This window comes from Lepisma saccharinum, chromosome 3, assembly GCF_977018435.1.
Source record: "Lepisma saccharinum chromosome 3, izLepSacc3.1, whole genome shotgun sequence".
NCBI classification, from domain to species: Eukaryota; Metazoa; Arthropoda; class Insecta; order Zygentoma; family Lepismatidae; genus Lepisma; species Lepisma saccharinum.
Genome location: NC_139231.1, coordinates 89,562,450 through 89,583,363, shown reverse-complemented (window position 1 = coordinate 89,583,363; position 20,914 = coordinate 89,562,450). Strand labels below are relative to the sequence as shown.

Here is a 20,914-nt window from a genome sequence, read left to right as displayed (position 1 = left end):
GATAGAAATAAAAAGCTAGAGAATAGAAGGAAATATAATAAGAGGAAAGCGGAAGAGAGCAGGTGGTAAAATAAATCGTCAACAAGTTATGGATGGGTAGAGAAAGAATGAGCGAGAGTGAGCAAAAAGACATACTCTAAAACATAAAAAATGCAGGAAGAAAGGCGAAACTAGAGAAAGAAAGACTGAGAAACAGAAAGTTTGAAAACGTATACAAATATAGGAAATGTAGAGTGGGGCTCATGCTTGCTTCCTTTGAGTGGAATAATTCCTGCGGACTGCTTAGGATTTTTATTTTTACGGTGCTTCGAAAATCACCAGCAAGACATCTACATGTAATCGCCTGTTTAATAAGACGTGTAAATGATATTTCGAGACAATGAAAAATCTCTGGAAACAGAGCCAGTCAAAAAGTTACCCGACTAAAGACACTTCTCCACGTTGCGTCGGCACAGATAAATTCGCACAAGAGAACCAGTGCGTCTAATGCGAAATCTGTTACGTCAAACGCACAATTTTTGTGCCAAGCGTACACACACATATGGCAGGGTAAAATGGAAAATATGAAAGCGAAAGACGGTGAGAAGAGGGGGGAAAACATGCAAAAATAATATTCAGCTGACAAAAGAATGGGTTTGCGCGTGATGGCTGGCTTTTCCTGAAAGTGGTGCACAGAGAAGTGAGTTTTTGGAGCGGTTATCTTTAAAAGGGATTGTAACTTTTGGTCCAGGCACAATCAAAATGCTGCCAGCCATGCGTAACTTCGCCGTGCTTCCTCTTCTGCTCTTCTCCCTCCCCCCTCAAAAAAACGCCCCCTCCTTCTCTGTGCCTCGACTCTCAAATGACGGAGAACCTTTCTCTCGCTCTCTTGATGCGAATCGGGGTATAATAAAAATAAAAAGGACGACAGGACCAAACATAGGTTTGGTCCTAAGAGGGTTGGATGGCCCTTTAATGTGTAACTTAAAACATTTATTCAATTTCTGCGGTCGGTCAGTGATTTTCTTTTTCTTTTTTTGTATCCGGAAATACTTTTCTTCTACTTGAAGTCTATTTTACGCTACGGATGGCCAGAAATTTTCGGGTTCGCTTTATCCCTTTCCGAAAATATCCGGTAAAATTTTCCGATCGGATACCTCGTTCCTGAAAATAATTCAGGGTAGAACAGAAATTCGGATACCTGGATCCGGAATCGAAAATTGCTCACCCGTGTGCAAAATCGCAAAACGGAAACCGAAAAACAGTTAGGCTACCTCGGGCGAAACCGAGAAATAGACCCGCATTCAGAAATGAAAACTACAGTTCCCCCGGGCCAGGAACCTGTGTGGGGACACAGCAGTGACCCTGTGTTGCTGCGTTTACCTGCGAACTCGCGGTCAAAGAAACAATTAGGCCCAACGCTTTTGCAAGAGCCGACAACGTTAAAATTCCCCCTCCACAAAGCAGTCAGTAGGGAAACAGGATTTTATCAAAATAACCGTTCTGTGCTGTGATTGTACACCGGTTGGTACGGCGGTGGAATTCCTATTTCACGCTCCTTCCGTTAACCTAGCATATCCCCCATGATTTTTATATAGATTAAAAAGATAGGAACAAAACTCATGTTTGCATTTTACATTAACAAAAATCGATCGCAAAAAAATTCACAACTTGGAAAATAAAAACTAAGCGTCTTGATAAAAATAATGATGGTAAATTGGAAGAAAATAGTATTGTAACGATGGTGCGGTATTGACTGAAGTTTCGTTTGACTCCAAACTACTATCATGGTGATTCAAATAATCGAAAGTTTGTAATTTTATTAGTTAAGTTTAGTTTAAGTAATATTTATACATTTGATCATTGGCGTCAGTGACGTCACAAACAACGAGTTGCTGTTCTAAGTCCACTTTATGCTCAGTAAGGCTAATCGGAATCCGAACCACTTGTGCCTCCACCGGGTATCGAACCCGGGACCCCTTGATTACAAGGCAAGAACGCTACCACTGCGCCATGTGTGAGACCCATCACAAACAACGACACCAGAAACGTAGGAATTCCGTGTATCTCTTTGTAAATATCTTAGATATTTTCTGGAAAAACGACCTTCCTTTAAATAACATGCTAATATTTTTTTGTCGCGTTTTCCAGACCATGTTAAGGCTACTTTGTAGACACGTTAAGGACAGTTTCCCATGAAAGTAATGACCGCATAATTTTATCAACTGACGTCATCAAAATGTGGCCACGTGGTCGAGAGCTTCAATTAGTTGGTCTGACGGAAAGCAATGACTTTCCTTTTCTTTCGTTTCCATCCGGAGTACTTACGCTGTTTTTCGGGCCGATGTCCTAATCGGTTTCATTTGTCCGCGGATAGATGTCGATAGCGACGCCCCGTTTGTTTCCTGAGCTAACATTATCGGAGAACTCTCAGGACTGAATTGACAAAAGTTGCCGTTATATTAGGATGCATTCAAGCTACTTTTGCGTCTTCCCTCTACGCTTCTAACTTCGTCGCGACAATGAGGATCCTCGTAGCACCCGGAAAGAAACTATATTCCACCTCCATGGACGTGGATGAGTGGTTTGCACAGAGCGCTATAAGGGGTCCCGAGTTCGATATCCGGTGGAGGCACATAGTGGTTCGGAATCCACTTTAAACTGTAGGTCCAGTCCCGATTAGCCTTACTGTTCATAAAGTAGACTTAGGGCTCGGCCGGACCTATGGCATTCGAGTGGGCGAATGTTTTCAAATTTTCCGAAAAACCTCTTGGATATTTCAAAATACGAAAACTTTCGCAATTATGTAAGTCTATTAAACTAAGCATATGGAAGTTTTCGTATTTTGAAATATCCAAGAGGTTTTTTGAATGGAGAGGAAAATTTGGAAAAAAAAACCGCCAATTCGCATGCCGAGCCTTAAAACACCAGATCAATCAATCACAGAGCGCTACGACGCCAGGGGTCCCGAATTGGAATCCCGACGCAGGCATGGGTGTTCTTTGTGAGTGTCCCGTCATCAATTTAATCATCATATCATCACTCATTCTCATTGTCGCCATTAGCCAAAAGTGGAAGAGCCTAAGTAGCAAATCAAACTTTCCTCAAGGTTTGAACCCTTATCGCGACAGCAACAAGAAGGGCCCACCACCTATCTACCTAAGTATCAACCGCTCACCCACGAGCTCACCGCGTCAGAACAGCTCCGAGGATCAGTTTCTTAGCAACTACATTGTAGACAAATACAATAATTTATATAATGCAATAATGACAACTCTAATTTGTTTCGATCGAAACTAACAATTTCTGTTGACTGAAATGAAGGAAACAATAAGGTGTCTGTCCTGTGTGTTCCTGGACCCAGCATTATATCATTTTTTACGGTTGATGGCAGCTGAAACTGGCGGTCTTAGACTTTTTACTGCGCTGGCGTCGTAACCGATGCTCCAACTTGTTTAGAACCTTGCACCCCCATTCACGAAATTGCCACTTTCCCTTTTGGCCACGAGATGGAGAAGAAAGCTATTAGCGAGGGATGGAAGTTCGTACCTGGGAGATGACGACCCCAAACTGCTCGTGGAAGCATCGGTAGAGGGATGACAACCGCGGCAGCGAAAGGGGCTAAAAAAAAAAATAAAGCCCGTCTGAGTTAATGAACTTGCAAGCAACTCGCTGTAAATAGAAGAAGAAGAAAGGCCCGACCACTGTGAAAATGAACGCTTTATATAGGGACACGCAACACGGTCATTACCGAGGTGGCCGTGTACCGTCGGCCATTGCGCGAGATGAGGTTGTTGCAACAAAGACTAAGATTTTTTAAAGCCAGGAAGTGGACACGACATGCTTGTCGTACTAAATGGCGTTAAGCGAAATTGATTGCATACCAGTGTCCGCATCTTACGCCTCAGGTGCCCGTTTTTTAGGCTTTGCTTTGGGCTTTTTAAAGTCTCATAATCTAGATGTATAGTCTGATTGTTTTCGGAACGTCCCCAGCTGACTGCACAATTCTAGCTAGCGAGCCTACCAACAGCGCGAAGCGGATCAAGAGTGTTAGCGATAGGTGCTGGGTTGAAATGACGTTAGTGGCTCAGTTCTTGATTAGATGCTTCGGGAGTGATGACTCGTTCACAAGCTACAAACGCGTAACAGCCAGAGATGTTACGGAAATAGTAACACTCTACCAGTTCTTGACTTATAGGCCAATATTGCAACAACCCAAGCCAACACATTGCAATTACAAAATTCCATCAATTAATATAATATCATACAAACCTATAGAAAACATTAATTCGCAGAAATATTACCACTGAATGAATGAGAATAAGAAAGCAACATAACAGAAAATGAAATTTATCGATAACAAATTGTGTGTACCAAATATACTGCGCTAACCGTATTATTTACAATAATTTTAAAATCTGATAATGTGACAGTACTGTTTGTTCCCAAGACATATTTCAGATTTAATTATGATTCATTTTGGAGGAAATAGATTATGCGAGGAAGGAAAGGGAAAATTTATTTCGCAATGTCTTGAATCTCATATGTTAGCTGTAGATCTTCAAATATACCTGCAATTTGGATATTTTTCAATAATTTTACTTTTCACCTAAAATTGTACCTTGAATTTCCCATAGAACTTTCTTTCCAACACTGGCATCAGCCGGAAGGTTTTCAGAAGTACGAGACTGCTTCTTCGTAGTGCGCAAGAGGTAATGGCGGGACACAAAGTACGTGTGTGAACTTGTCAACGAATAGTAAAACAACAGTGTTGCAATAAGCACATTAAACGCCTAAATTCAAGGAGAAAAATATATCGAAATGCACATACATAATTGAGTGGGTTTATTGCTTATGACAAAAAGCAACTGACGTAATAAATGAGCATTTTTGCACGCGGATTCGGGTTGTGACACTTCGTTTGGTTTGGTTTGAGTTTGTGTTTAAGTCCACTTTATGCACAGTAAGGCTAATCGGGACTGGACCTACGGTTTAAAGTGGGATCCGAACCACTGTGCCATGTGCCTCCACCAGGTATGATTACTAGGCAACGACGCTACCACTGCGCCATCGGGGAGGCCGGGGGGGGGGGGGGGGGTTGTGACACTTTTGATAGCAACACCGGTTGTGGACAATTAGCTTACGTGCTGATTATGTCTTCCCACCACAGCAGCGCAAAGTTCCGCTGGGCACTGATGGTACTTTGTGACTGTCCATCAGTCCGGGAGGGCGTCTGACTTCCACGCAGGAGACCAGAGTTCGCTTCCCGAGACGGGTGATTTCGTATGGGAATATTTCCAGCCCTGCATGGAGCAACTTTAGAGCTCACCCAACCTAGAATAAACGGATACCTCCAGGGGTAAAGGCGGCCGGAGCGTGGTGCTTATGAGTTCACGGCATTTTTTGGTGCATAGGAGCTTTACTTTACATTCATTAATTTCATCGTCAAATTACCTTAAAGAAGCAGAAAAGCGACATATAACGAGCAAAATAGAAAATATACATCGTGCCATTCCTGAAGACAGCATCGTTATAAACAGGAACGCAGCAGTGTGCCATAATTGCACATGTACAAAAGCCAGGCTATGGTTATATTGTGTGAAACAACAACGTAATTTAATTGCTTCACGGGAAAACATGTAATCACTTTCATTCAAGCTTTTATTTGCCAAAGTTTTAATTAATTTCTACTATATTTATCCGTATTTGCTTCACAGTTCCAGGTTTTGTTCCTTTAACGTTTATTTCCTTCCCGTTAAGCGTAAATGTATTCATGTTCATCCGAAATAACTACAGCGTATAGGGCGGCTACCGCTTGAATGAATAGTAAACAAGATAATTTCAAGCTTCGCGAAACGTAATTTCATTACTGAAGGTTTGCAACCCTGCTTGAAAACTAATTTTGACGGATTGTTGGTTAATAAAGGAAACATAATGCAAGGCAACAAAGTTGCCTGTGGATGTTGACCAAACAGAAATTAAAAATTCTGCCCTTTTTTTTACTCTCTCATACGGAGCACAAAAACATATATGACACTACACCTTGTTTGGACGCCCCCCCTCCCTACGGCCCCCCTCGGGGGATGTGGGATGTATTCGTTCCCAGAACGAGCGCGTATTGTTTAACTTCATGCTTGGTTGGCTACGAACAATTCCACCATTTTGCATGGCCGACGCGTGGTCGCACTCACAGAATGGGAGTTCGACGCTAGAGGAAATTATTTAGGAAAAAAGAAAGAGAAAAAATACAGAAAAACCGACGGTCTGGCCATGTGTGTGCCACACAGAATACCTCAACCCGAGTGAAATATTTTAATCTTATCTCACGCCAGAACAAATGCGCTATTTTTGTATTCATATTTGGCACACTGCAAGGTACCAGCACGTATGCTGAATTTTTTTGGAGAGAATTGGGGGTGGGGTGGAGGTTGTCGTTCTCTCATGCCCATTTTTACTCTCCCAGCTCCCACTTCCTCTATTTTTTGTCGTTTCGAACCCACTGGTTGCCACAGGGTATTTGATATTTTCATTGCGTGAGGGCATGTGCTAAAATGCTGTTACAATAGAATTATTATATGTGCGTGTATTATATATATATATATATATATATATATATATATATATATATATATATATATATATATATATATATATATATACTGTCCTAGGGCGTACTGCCCCAAGGGCAAAGTATAATTTGCCCCTGAGGTATGACTCGCGTTTTTCCAAAGATAACCATTGATTTAATGGCTTTAGTTGCCTGGTGGGCACACTTCAAAGCAAGGGAGAGAGCTTTTATTACAACGAAAAATCTGATACAAAGCCCAAATTTGCAAAGTGATGTGAACTATCGTTTAAGTTCCTGTTCCTGCACTAACCATAGGATATTACCTTAGAACGCTATTACATTCTACTTGTGTAACTGGTATATATGTACGCCGCCTTACGCTAATTACGAAGATGAGGTTTGTGAACGATAAACGCAAACGGTGCACTGAGTGGTCGACTCAAGATCTCGCAACCGGAAGCTCCGGAGAATTACCTTGACGCGCCTTTATCAATGTATTCATACTCATCTTGTCTATTAGCCAAAACTGGCAGGAAAAGGGACACATAATACGAAAAATGCAAAGAAACGTCCAAAATGTGTGTCACATTTATTGTAGCTTAGCCGCAATAAACTCTGGAACAGCGATGCCACCAGAGCGGGGGTGGACCATTCCCTCTCCCAGGCAAAGAAAAACTATGTGATTAAATCCTCTTTTAACCTGTGCATGGAAGTTTTGTATGTAATTTAGCCGTGTATTGAATGTGACTGGCCCTCCCAGAAAAAAATCCCGCCGTCCTTCTGCCTTCTCACTTATTATTTTTTTTTTTCTGACGCCGCCACTACTCTGGAGAGGAAGGTGTCAGTTCAATTTTTGCTCACTTTCTCGACTTCTTGAAACAAATCTTGTCTCGGTACTCGGAATCAAATATACTACCTTAGACAGTGTCAGCGATTAGGAGGCAGTTGCCCGTCCACTTTTTGCCACAATAGCATCTTAACGTTAAGCATTGTCTATCAAGAGAAAGTAAATGGTCTTTGTTTCCCCCCCGACACTACCCCAGTTTTCGCAACCAATCGCCGCTACTGACCTAAGATTATGGTTGTTTAACCTCAAATGAAACTATTTTTAAGTGCTGATAGAGAGATTGATGAAATAACTGTGTCTTGCACAATTGCAATTTTTTTCTTTAATTTTTTAGTTTTGTTATGCTATAAAATTAGAACAATATGAACCTTGCATTGTCATTTAAGTTATAGCTGGCGTGTGCCTTTATCATTCCCTAATGCCCCATATAATCGGACGCAGAACCCTGCACTTAGCATTGGTCCTTCACACTGTGACTCGCCTTCAGCTTTCCAGCTGGGGAATTCACGGAAACACGTCAGCTATAGATTATCTCTGAAAGTACTTTTGATGAATAATGATTCTCCTTTTCTTTTGCAGCTGATAGACGTCAAAACAGCAGCCAATTACAACAACGCTGGGTTCACAGTGCTGGGGAACTCGTCTGTTTTCATCTGCCCACCGCCACGACCCGAGCCTTATCTGAACAATCAGTCGCAGGACCTCTACAACCCCGTTTATGAGGAATTATCAAACGGTGAGTTGGGAAGACTATATACAATAAATATTATTGTTATTTATTCATTTGTTACGCGGACAAGTAATCAATATTAAAGCACAAAATTATATTAATTCAGCCATTACCTCCATAAGAACGTTTCTAAATGTGGAAGGTATTTTTCAATTTCTGTGTTTACCTTCGTGATTCACACATTGTATCTTTTATGGAAATATTTCTCTTTTCTCGAATGCAAATTTATTCGCCATCTATTGACTTTAATGACAGTGGCTTGTGTAGCTTTTCTTATGTTCTTGTTCTTAATGATATGTTTCATATTTTCAAGAACAAAATTCGGAATGATGTAAAAAGTAAGATAAAATCATGCTCCCCCCCCCCTTCACTCTGAAGTATTAGTGGTATATTTTCTGATATGTAATTGTATATTTCTACGAAAATTTCGTAGAACATCATGGTATGCAAACATTACTGTGGAAAGTATTAAAAGTTAATTGGTTCACTTGTGTGTTACTTTCAACACCTATGTCATCCTAAAAACTTAAAAAAAACAAAATCCTACCCCCCCCCCCCAAAAAAAAAACTTGCAGCATAAATTAATATCATGCTTGAATAATGTAACATTGAAGCGAAATATTTATGTAAACGTGTAAGTCATAAATGAAGCATTTCAGGACATTAAAAAAAAGAGAGAAAGATCTCTTATAGAATCATGCAAAGAAAAATGTATAAGTCGATCTAGGCGTGAGGTTAATTCTATAGTATAAAGGCGTCAAAGTAAAGAATTGATGCTTTGCTTTGGGAACCGTTCTGTCTGTCAATCACAGTCCTATACTCTTGTTGTCGAACGCAGCTGTTATCTAGTCTACACTGGCAAAAGAACAAAATTTTGGTCGCATTTTGCGACTAATTTCAAACACGGGTACAAACTCTTACAATAAGCACATATACTTACATACTTTTTAAAATAACCACCCACCTAAAAAATATATCTAATCATCTTGATCGTAAAGAAAGTTCTAGCAGGAAAGACCAGAAGAGAGTAACATTATACAAGTGATGCCATCTGTTGACAAAGCGGCCAATTAAAGCAGACCGCTGCAAGGCACCTGGTACCTTCCTGCTGCAAGCAATTAATGACGGACTTGCGACCACGCCTTCTTTAATCATCAGAATATTTCCAAGATGGCCGTCCGTTAATGACCAGAGCCTGTCATTAAGTGGTAGCTCCTCTCAAGGTCTTTATTAGAAGGAAGGGTGGGGCTGTTTCCATTCTAATTATACGCACCACGGAACGCGATAGGAGGGTGTTCAGCTGCTAGCTTCAATTTCTGATGGACACTCTGGAGTTAGATGCTCAATTTGATATGCATATTCAAGGGGCTGAGGTTCTTGCCGTGTCGTGAAGAATATAGGCTACAGGTATTGAGGAAGTTGGGCCCCACACATTCTTGACAAGAGGCGTAGGGCGGTACTTTGCAGCAGCCCAGTAGGTTGATTGATTGATTGATTTGGTGTTTTAAGTCACTTTATGCACAGTAAGGCTAATCAGGGCTGGACCTACAGTTTAAAGTGGGATCCGAACCACTATGTGGCTCCACCGGGTATCGAACCCGCGAACCCTTTATTACAAGGCGACGACGCTACCACTGCGCCATCGGGGAGCCCCCCAGTAGGTGAAATAAGTGGGACACTTAGGAGGGGCGGAAACTTTTGGGAGGGGGCAACATTAAAAACTTTACATATGTGTATGTGTGTGTGTGTGTGTATTTATTTGTATGCGATGAATATATAAGTAATGAAATCATACTGTTGATTCAAAAATATTCATGGGGCCTCCCCGATGGCGAAGTGGTAACGTCGTCGCCTTGTAATCAAGGTGTTCCTGGTTTGATACCCCATGACACAGCGGTTCTGATCCTACTTTAAGCTGTAGGCCCAGTCCCGATTAGCCTTTCTGTCCTTAAAGATGACTTAAAACAGCAATCAATCAATCAAAAATATTCATATGTTAACAGTAATAAACACAGGTGAGTTTTCTGGGAAACAATCAACATAGTTTACTCATTTCTTTAATTGAATCGGTCAAACGAACAACGTCGTTTTTGCCGACGGAGACGACAGAGCCGTAAAAGTGGAGAAAAATTGTTTTTGGCTTCTAGAGTATAGTACGAACACATTTTATGAACAATTGGAGATTTTTTTGCGCTGTGGACCTTCCTGTCTGATGAAAAACGTATAAGAAAAGAACAACATGGTTGATTGTTGTGCTGTTTTAGTGGCATTTGCTTTTGTTGCATACAATGTTGTTCGTGTGACCGATTCAATTGGTGTTGCCTGCCGTCCCCGCTATTTTTTCTAATCACGCTGTACTTATTGCTTATGGTAGGTGACTAATGACTGATGGATCCAATGTCTTTTCAGGGTCTGAGGAGCGCCCAGGAGGCAGTGGCGACTCCGAGGCAGACAGCGTGGGGAGGGCCAACGACCGAGAGAGCGAGGACGAGTTTGCGGAGGACGAGCTGAGCTTGGTGGAGTATCCGGGAGCGACTTCCGGTCCTCCTCAGGAAGAGACGACCGCCGGATCCGGAGAGCGGGGCCCGAACTCTGGAACCAGCTCCCTGCAGGGCTCCACGGGGAACGATCTCTGCCGGGACCTGGACTCGTCGGACCAGGACGACAGGAAGCTGTCGGAGACGGACTCGTTTCTGGTGGGGGCCGGAGACCACGAGACCCCTCCGCCCCCGGAGATGTTCCCGACCAGGAACCTGAGCCTCCCTCCGACGGCCAGGACGATGACGGGACGCCGGCCGCGGGAGCACGGCTCCAGGAGCTCCGAGCGGCGGCCTCGAAGCCTGGACCGCCGGAGAGGGTGGAGGAGTCCCCGGAAGATGAACGGCAGCTACCAGACCCAGCCGCCTCAGCACCACCAGAACGACGTGAAGTTCGCGCGGCAGGACATGGTAGAGGAGCCCGAGTTCCACGAGGGACTACTTCTGGACGCGCTGGCGCCTTACCACTACCAGCAGCAGCTGCTTCAGCAGAAGCAGGGAAGGTACCCCAGCGTCCTCACCCCGGCCAACTTCACTGAGAGCCCGACGGGCAGACGGACTTCCAGCAGGTTGAACCTGGTTCCTTTCGCCAGGAACAACAACAACGGTTCCGGTTACCAGCAGGACGACAAGAGTCCGGTACCGAGCGTGGCCCACAGACTACCTTATGCTTACTTCCCCCCTCCCATCCTGACCGAGCTCAACCACAAGCTGCACCCCGCGATGCTCCGGAACCATCAGCTGGCCCTCCTGCCGCAGGACGTTAACCCGTACGAGTCGGTTCCGGTGCTGAACCACCTCCAGCAGGGCGGCGGCAACGGTTCCGGGAACTCCAGCAACCGGACTTCCAGAAGTTCGGCGAGCTCCGGTGGAGGGTACACGCCCATAAGTACCCCGAACGCGCGTCCCCTCCCGGAATTCTCAACCTTCAGGCCCGGAAAGGGGAGCCAGGACTCCTTCGGCTCGGATTCCGGGTTCAGCAACAACACGTCCGGAGGGAGGGCGTCGTCCCGGAGCGCCGGTGGCGGCAGCAGGAAGGACAATAACAGACTCTCCGTGCACAGTGTGGACATGGAGGCGGACAACCTCCAAGACATACCGCAGGCCTTCTACGACAGTCGGCCCGTCCTTTCCTAGTAGCGTTGGTGAAATCAAGTGTAAGATAATCGAGTGCGTGTGACGAATGTGCGAAAACTCGGTGCGGACTGTACAGTGGCCACTTCAACGAATACTGATGGACGTCGCATTTTTTTGTGATGGTGATTCGAAACAGAATTGTGTTGCAACACAGCGTGTGTAAAGTTACGAAGACAAGAAAACTGGTTGTCTATATGTAAGACTGATAATTCAAATTTCCCAGCAAGTGAGTTGTGTGTCGGTGCGTATGTGTGTATATTTTGACAAGAAGAAACATAGCCACGCTTGGAAATCAGCTTCTTCCCCTAAAACCCCTCTTTCCCTCTGTACATGAACGAAAACTTCAATATTGCACAGTGCTTTTCTCAACAAGGGATGTATTATACAATAAATTATTCGGCTGAATCATTAAATGAATTTGGCATGCGATCAATTTTATGACAAGACAGTGTACTTCTTGAAATCGAATATATTCAGAATGGATTGTTAATCACCATAGCAATCAGTATAAAAAAGGATAAAAATTAGGCCGTAGTGTGAACTTCTTTATCAGCTTGATAATTATACATATAAATTTGCTTCGATATGAAGTGTGGGCACTTGTAATTAGTTGTATTACCTGCTTTAGGCAAAGAAATTGTATCAGAACACTTTTGTAATGTAAGAAAAAGTGAAACTTGTGATATCAATAGTACACCACACACATAGCAAAACCATTTTAAAAATTCCTACTTTTGTAGAAATATCTTACCACTTTCTTGTTACGATTCTAAGACGATACCACATTTTTTCGTGATTGACCAAAAGCAATAATATTATTAATAATAAAAAAAAGAAACATACAACTACCATGATGCCTTTTTCCTGTAAGAAATTGTTTTATATAGAATGTTGTAAATTTATGTACTAATCAATTTATAACTACATGATCACATTCCATTACTTCTCAGTACCAAAACAATGAGGGGAGTTGTAAAATGAATATGTTAGCTCACCACTGTTTCATTGTACTGGGCAAATAGATTAAGTCATGCGAGTATACGAATAGTCTTGAGAAAAACAAAACATAATCAAAACAATTTGTAAATTGTCACTTTTTCAAAATGAAATTATTCTACAAAATGTTCCTTTTCTCACTTGAACGTAAACTTGATTGGAAATAATTTATTCTGTAATTAATGAGGGAGAAATCATTGTGTAATTTATATAAGAAAAGAGAAATGCAAGCCAAATAGTGGTGAAATGTACTAGTCTTTATGTTGTGAATTGTAGAGGGCACCGCTATATGGAGAGAAGGTCAATACACACACAACACACAAACACCAAAAATTGTCATTTATTTGACACATGAAATTTCAGCTATGAAAAATAAGTATTACTTAATAAACTTTCTTACTAAAGAATATTGTTATTAATTTTTTAATATCTCCTTACCAACAAACATTTGTTTTTAAATGGCAGTATGTGTGTGTGTGCTGTAAAGGAAGTTATAGCTATCACGTGAAGGAAAAACGAAAGTGAATAGGGATGCCGCATTTCAACTCAACAACAGCACTTGGAACATGTCAGAACAAAACAAATACAGCCACAGAAAATCAAAGTCGGGCCAATCACAGACCTCTCCGACACAGAACAGGTTCAACCAATTAAAATATATAGTATGCAGATGGACCAGGGCTACTCTCGAGCCTTTAAACACACACTGTGGACCGAGCATAATATTTTCTGAGAAGATGAGAGGTAGCCTATGTCTATTTTCGAGTTTCGCACAAACTCTGGTCTTAACTGACTATCACCCGAGTGCATCTGGTGTGAGGTAAAAAAAATCCCGCCCAATCGCGACGATAAATACATATGTACACATAAAAGCGTAGTAATTGGCATATATATTTTATCGTCAAGAGATAAATTATTACTTTACAGTCCATGGATGGTTTCGAATCTTGTTGACTTCTATGTACATAAATCAACAGATGATGTTACAATGTACTTTCTATCAAGGTCACATATAGCTTAAAAGCATGTGTCACTTGTTTAATACAACAACAAAACAGACATGGTAATATGAAATTCTTTAAATAACGTTAATGTATCGAGACAGTAAAGCAAGCATTTTTGGTGTCATATTTCCCAACTATATTCCAGATGAAAAACCTGTTTATATAAAGACTATATGAAGAGATACATTTAGGAAAGTACGTCTATTGACATAAACATAAAATTAATAGTGTAACACATAAGGCTCTTTTGTTAGTAGTACCTGAATTAAGAACAGCAGGAATGTAACGCAGTCTTTGTAATTCTCATTAAACAAAGTGGAAAGTGACATCTGTATTCCACTGAAAAGAAAAACTGATTTCACTGCTCTATAAGAAGAAATAAATTGAAAGCCCTCTTTTGTGTATGTACTTGGCTTAACAACGACATGTAAACACCCCATTAACAGTTTTATTTAACATTTAATAAAATGAGTCGTACCTCCTTTTCTTAGCAAATGTAAAATGCGATTTTTCTAACCTTTGCCTACTTTTATGACCATGTTGATATAATGCCGAGTAACATTTACGCTACCTTCTAATACAATAAAAAATATGATTTTATGAAATTATTATACCAAAAATAAACTTGATTTGTTTGAATTAATTTAGAAAATGGGTAAGTCGCCAATTTTGAGATCATGATAACTGATGTAAATTTAGATCTCTGCAAGTGAAACTTTTAACTTTTTATCAGATTCCTTCGAGGACTGATCTGGTGTTGCATTTGTCAAGGCATTTAAATATGGTGGAAGAAGAAGTAGATTTTCATTACTTTACGCACATTATAATTTATTTTCGAACCTTTGTGTAAACTACATTTCCAGAGTGTACTCACAATAATTTTAAGGCCTTGCTTAGGGCTGAAATTCTAGAATAAAACTTTTAAAGAATGCAGTGCGTAATGAAGGGAGTGAGGGCAAAATAATAATCACTGCGACGACGTTAAATACCATAAAGGTAGAGATCTTTAGCTTAATTTTTACACCAAGCGCTTAAAGAGAGTGGATGTACCGTAAATATTGGTTTCATCGTGGTTCTTCAAAAGGAGATATTTTCGTAAACAAAGAAGAAAGTCGTTTGTCAAAGACTTTATTCCTGATAGGCAAATCGTGACGGGACTTACAGCTTAAGGTGGGATTCGCAACACTGTTTTATGAGCGGGAACCGAACCAAGGACACAATGTTACAATTACGCTATCGCTAAGGCCATGTTAAACTTTTTGGTGGAAAAACTCAAGGCTGAATCGAACCTGAAGGAATTATGTAGTGGCCAGAGCAACGTTTGTGATCGATACTGGGCATTTTACATTTCAATACAGTTATATGGGAATGGTAATCTGAAGAGAATTCTTCCGCAGTTGGTGGAAAGGTGGAAACAAAACTTGCTACGAAGTTCTGGTATGTTGAGTCCATGGATGGTTTCGAATCTTGTTGACTTCTTGTGTAATTACAACCACTTATGATGCTCACTGTACAAACTGTATCATGTCGCAAAGATCACAATAAAAGACTGAGATGTGCAAATAGCTTCTTGAAAATTGTGTGTGCAAACGACACATCAAAGGACCGGGGGAAATCAGACCAGCTTGGAAGAGTCGCATAAATAGTCTTAAAAAGACTGCAAACAAAGGAAGATAAACACAGTTCCAGGAAAGTACTAAATCGTGACTTTAGATGTTATCTCTAAGAGACAACAGCGACTATTAAAATAGATTAACAACAATGGTAGTTGGATCGAAGACGACTTTAGGTAACAAAGAGAACAATAAAATGCATAGTTACAGACTTTTACCACAATCACCGAGCTCGATAAGGTAAAGTGTACAATTCGAGAGAAAAGAAAGTCAGCAAAATTCAAATGTCATGTATGATTTTGTTAATTGCTTCTTTGGAATGTTATGCATATTTAGTAAACTCGTAGGCATAGACATCTCTACTTAAGTAATAACTTGTTCAAATTATAGCTTAGAACAAGTGTCTAAAAGAAGCAACGTAGAAACTACGTAATTTGAAAATATAAGAAATGTTCACAAATTGTTATGACGGTAAGGTCGCCAGGGAACATTGTTAAAGGGGTTCAAAAGTGGACGAAATATTTTCAGGTGAGTTCTGCTGCTAAAATTCTCCCTCCCTTCTTCGGATCTCCTATTTACTTTCCTTCTCTCTCCTGTTCTTTCATCTTTATTTATCTATCATCGTCTGACTCTTTCTTTAGTTCTCTTTTTCTTCCTGATTCTCTGCCTCTTTTTTTACTCTGTTACTTTCTCTCTCTCTTTCTGTTTATTGATTGATTTGAATATTATGGGAACTTCAGATAGACTTAACTAGAACAAAATTGAGGGCAGATTTCTAAGTAGAAAAGAATGTCCCTTAACTACCTTACTCCGCTTTTAAAAACTAATTCATTCACTACTAAACAAGATATAGAACTTCACTGTATGCGAGGACCAAAATATCTTTACCTAGGTTAAAAGCTGAGGCTGTAAAGTGACACTCAGCACATATAAAGACAACACACACAGCCCTACAGCAGTTACCGAGGTGTACTACGTGGACGTTAGGTTGAATTTTGGGTACTTTACCAGGACACCCCTTGCACGCCCTTTTTCTGTTTATAAATTATTTATCTTCCTCCCTATCTATCCCTGTACGTGATTGCCGTTCTCTAATGTCTAATGTCTAATGTTTGGTTAGGCTCTATGTTGGGAAAATGGCGTGTGCTCTGACGTGAGTTCCTTCATCTTCGTTATTCAACATGGTGTTTTGGCTTTACTTGCACTGAAAGACGGGCTTTATTAATGGAAATTATAATCCTCAAAAGTAGGACATTTACGGAATTTTATTATACGACAGATAAAAACGAATAATGTAGGACGTCCGGTAATCTCCGCCAAATGGCATCTCGTTGTATCGAAGCACGATTCCCAATTCTGACACGAGTGTTGACATGAGCCATGTTACAATCAAAACGTAATAAATATGCAATACCTCTGAGAAAGGTAACGTCACACAAAGCAATGTACACTTCACATTTTTTCCCGATGACATTTCAAAGAGCAAAGAAGTATCCGTCGTTCATTTGTCATCAGAACATGCACGCGACAAACACGCATTGAAAGGACAGGCACATTTGCTGATAAATATTGGATTCCATTTTCCAGCTGCAGCAATTGACTTTGATTTTCGTCCATATGAAGGCTGGAGATTTGGAGTGACATGCTCTGTAAAAGTCATTAGAACTACATGTTTTGTAGCTCATCCGTTAGAAGTATAAAATAGAAAAGAGCGATCTTTATTTAAAAGGACCAGTGCTTCATCAAAAATTATCTCTGTTACAATTTGCAGTTACTCATTTGAGAAAGCAACTCATTTACAGTCAGTTTCTTTACAAAGTAACTGCTTTTTACAGTTACTGTATTCCATGTAAAATGTAACTCTATAACATGTTTAACGCGTGAAAAATCCGCGGGCTGCTCTTTCTTCGTTGATTACTTCAAACAATTTGCGTTAATTTTCATTACTTGATAACTAGTCTCATACAGCTTCCCCGTGCATATAGCACCGTTCTATGAAGGCACATTTAGGGGATATGGGGGTAGGGCCCCACACATTTTCTAGGTGATGTGATCAGCACTACGCTTCGGGTGCCTTTACCCCCACTCACCCATTGATTTGGTGAGCCCCAGAGCCACTTTATGCGGGGACACGGCCAGAAAAATTCCTACCTTTGAACACCCACCCAAGGAATCGAACCATGGGATATTATAAAAACACAGTTCTAATTAAAAAGTAGCCCCTGTACTTGAAAATTAAAAAAAACACTATAATTCTGTTATTTGCTGTTGAACCAAAAAGCTGTTGCATGCTCAGGACGATTATCGGAGATTATAATAATCTCACATCCTGGGCATAGACATAACTTAAGGAGGGACAGGGTGACAATCGCGCCCTTAATTTTCAGATTTATTAAAATTTACCTAGATACAAGTCAAGTGAATTTTTGCCAAACTTCTGCGACCTCAGCTTCATGTTGTGCCGCCCCCCCTCCCCCCAAAGTTAGGCCCCAAGTTTGCTGGTCCTGGCAGTTTTAAGATGAATACACGTGCGACACATGAAGTGGCGACTTTGGCGCAAAAGTAGAAAATTTTCTAAAAATGTTAATAAACATTGACTCATTCATCCTTTCAGGCGAGTATTTGGTTGCAAAAATCTGGCTAAAAAAAATCCTTCAATGCCAAAACGTAAAGGGGCGTATACCGTAAAATTAATTATAAATTTCGTTTTACTAATTACTTGGAAAAGTAACATACTTGCTCATTTAAAAAAAAAGTAACTCAGTTACAGTTACTCAAAAACTAACTGTTGTTACAAACACAAACGTCATTGCCTGTGAGTTATTGGAGGGGCACAGTAATTATTGGGGAGACGCATCTTCTTCTCCCCCTTCGCTAACGATGCCCGTTGTTAGAAGTAATTCGTTACTTCCAGCGACTGTAAACGACGCTAATAACCATAACAAATGAAAAATACAATGTGAGTCACCTAAATTCTAAAACCTCCAATACAATAAGATTTTCTACATTCTGAAAGATATCATGAAAAGGAAATCATGTATGCTAATGCTCAAATTTATACTATCTTAGTTTGGCATTTATAAATAGTAATGAAGCATTTAGCACACAGTTATAATGACTAACAAAAATAAGTCTAATTTTATCTGAAAAGTTTATGGGTAAGCAATGTAAAGCGATACAAATGTTTGCAAACTTACCTTGAAACAAACACGTACGACACCTAGATTCACTACTATAATCTTAAGCTTGAATTTCAAACATGTAGCCCATCCCTTTTCTCTCGATCAACCTTGCAATAAAACTAATATAGGCTATTAGAGCGAGGGAAATATCTCTATATAGTATGGGGGGAAAGTATTCGGTTCTTGATCCGCAGGTAACATATTAATGCACATACGAATATCACGATCAGGGGTTTATCCAGAATCTTTAATCTGGAGGTGTAAGTTCTTTTTTAGGAGGAAATGGACAAATTTAGCGTCAAAATTACCATCAATTAGGCCCTTGTGACAAACTGGGAGGGTGTTGGGGGAAAATAAATTAGAGATGGTGCTGGGATGGGGATATATCACTGCTAAAGATTGTTTATTGTATTCAAAGAAAAATATGTTTATTGAATTTACTGAAAAATATGTTTATTGGATTTACTGAAAAATATGTTTATTGCATTCACGGAAAAATATATTTATTATATTCATCGTTAAATATATTTATTCTATTCACAGAAAAATATAAACTTAAGAAACAAATAAACTGAAAATATGCAAAATATAATTAGAACACAACAGAATTAAGCTAGCAACAGGAGAAAAAGTAAGAATACAAAAAAATAAACTTAAAATTCCAATGAAACGAAGTTAAAACAACTATTCTCCATCCACTGAAAGAACGAAAGAAATGTATACAAAACCACGTGAATTCTGAGAAACTGTTGCTATCCTGTGTGTTAGTTCTGGTGATGTTTCGAGTTGGTTCTAGTATTATTTTGTCCATGAGTAAATTCGTTGTAGCTGTACAGCTCATAATACTGTATAAAGTCCCACAACTTCAGTAGTTGCTACGTTGAGTGATTCTGTTTTACCAAATGCACCTACGCGCAAGATTACCGCGCAGCTGCCATTGGAAAATCCAATAGGATTTTAACACGCGTATTTGTTTACATCAACCTCTTTCTCACATTGGGACGAGAATAGGTTTAATCCCGTGTGCATTGTAACCACCCAAGAAAGGAATAAACTTGGGAAGTGAAGCTATCCACGAAATGCATAAATCACACAAAAGAGCGGCTGCAATTTCTGCATCCAGGAGAGCTAACACAACAAGCAAATTGTAATATTTATACAACGCTCTGAAAGAGAAATAGGATTCAGGGAAGAAAGGGCAAAGGTTAATTTCAGAAATTTAATTAGTGAGTAAATTAGAGCAGAGAACAGTGAGCGTAAGAAACGAAACGTTATATTTTTCAGTTATTACTTTTCAGCAAGTATGTTAGAAGCAATTAATATTAAAAATAATTACACTTTGCAGATGTCTTCCGAGTTCGACTCTTGGCCTGAAATTGGATGTTTCTTGGTGAATTTTCCTCTATCAAGTTCGTCGAATCATCATTAATGCTCACTCATCGTAGCGACTAGTGTAAAAAGACAGGAAACACTCTTACAAAGTAAATACCGAGGAAATACTTTTCAGGTATTTACATATTAGCAACTTTATACGAGAACAAAAATGGGTCAGGCATCAGCAACTTGAGGTAAAACCGAGAATGAGCTAAACTTTATTAATTCGAAAGGAGACCAGAAATGAACCAGGCATTAGCAATTCGTGACGAGACCGAGAACTTGCAATGTAAGTGAAACTGTTGAGGATATTCATCTTAGGGCCGCTTGTATAAAAATTGTTGATCCTCGATTAGCCAGTAAAATTGACCTGCAGTCAAGCTGAACTCTGTTTCTGTGTTGTATATAAGTTGAACTGAGATTAAGTCCCTGAGATCTGAGGTCGAAGTTAAATCGATCATTTTCTGCGATCAGCAAACTTGAACGTAGTTCATCTGTTGTGCCATGGTTGCACTAACGAATGTTTAAACTAACTAACTCTCTAGCATTCTTAAACCCGAAGGTTTATGACTGCAGCAATAAAAGTATTCCCTCTATCCCTATCCTGGGCAAGATCAATCCAATCTTTTCCATCATTACCTATTTCCTTTAGATGCAACTCAATGTTATCCCTACAAAATAGCGGCGATTGGGTTCAAAAACTGGAGGGGAAGGTGCCAAAACTGGGGGGGCAAGAACAGTTTACTTTCCCCTCATACATAAGCTTTAGCATAGTGCGGAAGCAAAAAGTTTGGGGGGGGGGGCAACTGCCCCCTTAATCGCCGCCGCAGTCCCTACATCTTCGTCTTTTCTTTTCTGCAGGTTTCTTACCATTAACTTTCCCAACAAGAATCCTGGAAACTCTTCTTTCCGCTCCCATTCGTGCCACATGGCCTGCCCCCCCCCCC

General features: G+C 40.4%; 1 protein-coding gene across 3 annotated transcripts in view; it reads left to right on the top strand.

Annotated features, from left to right (window-relative positions):
- Positions 1-13,178, top strand: part of pxb (putative Hedgehog signaling attenuator pxb) — a 412,264-nt gene extending 399,086 nt beyond the window's left edge. For all 3 annotated transcript variants that reach the window (XM_083119000.1, XM_083119001.1, XM_083118999.1), the window contains exons 5-6: positions 7,974-8,130; positions 10,534-13,178. In XM_083119000.1, the coding sequence (XP_082975126.1) occupies positions 7,974-8,130; positions 10,534-11,798 (1,422 nt within the window). In that variant the 3' untranslated portion in view covers positions 11,799-13,178. The remainder of the gene's footprint in view (positions 1-7,973; positions 8,131-10,533) is intronic.
- Positions 13,179-20,914: the final 7,736 nt, after the last annotated feature.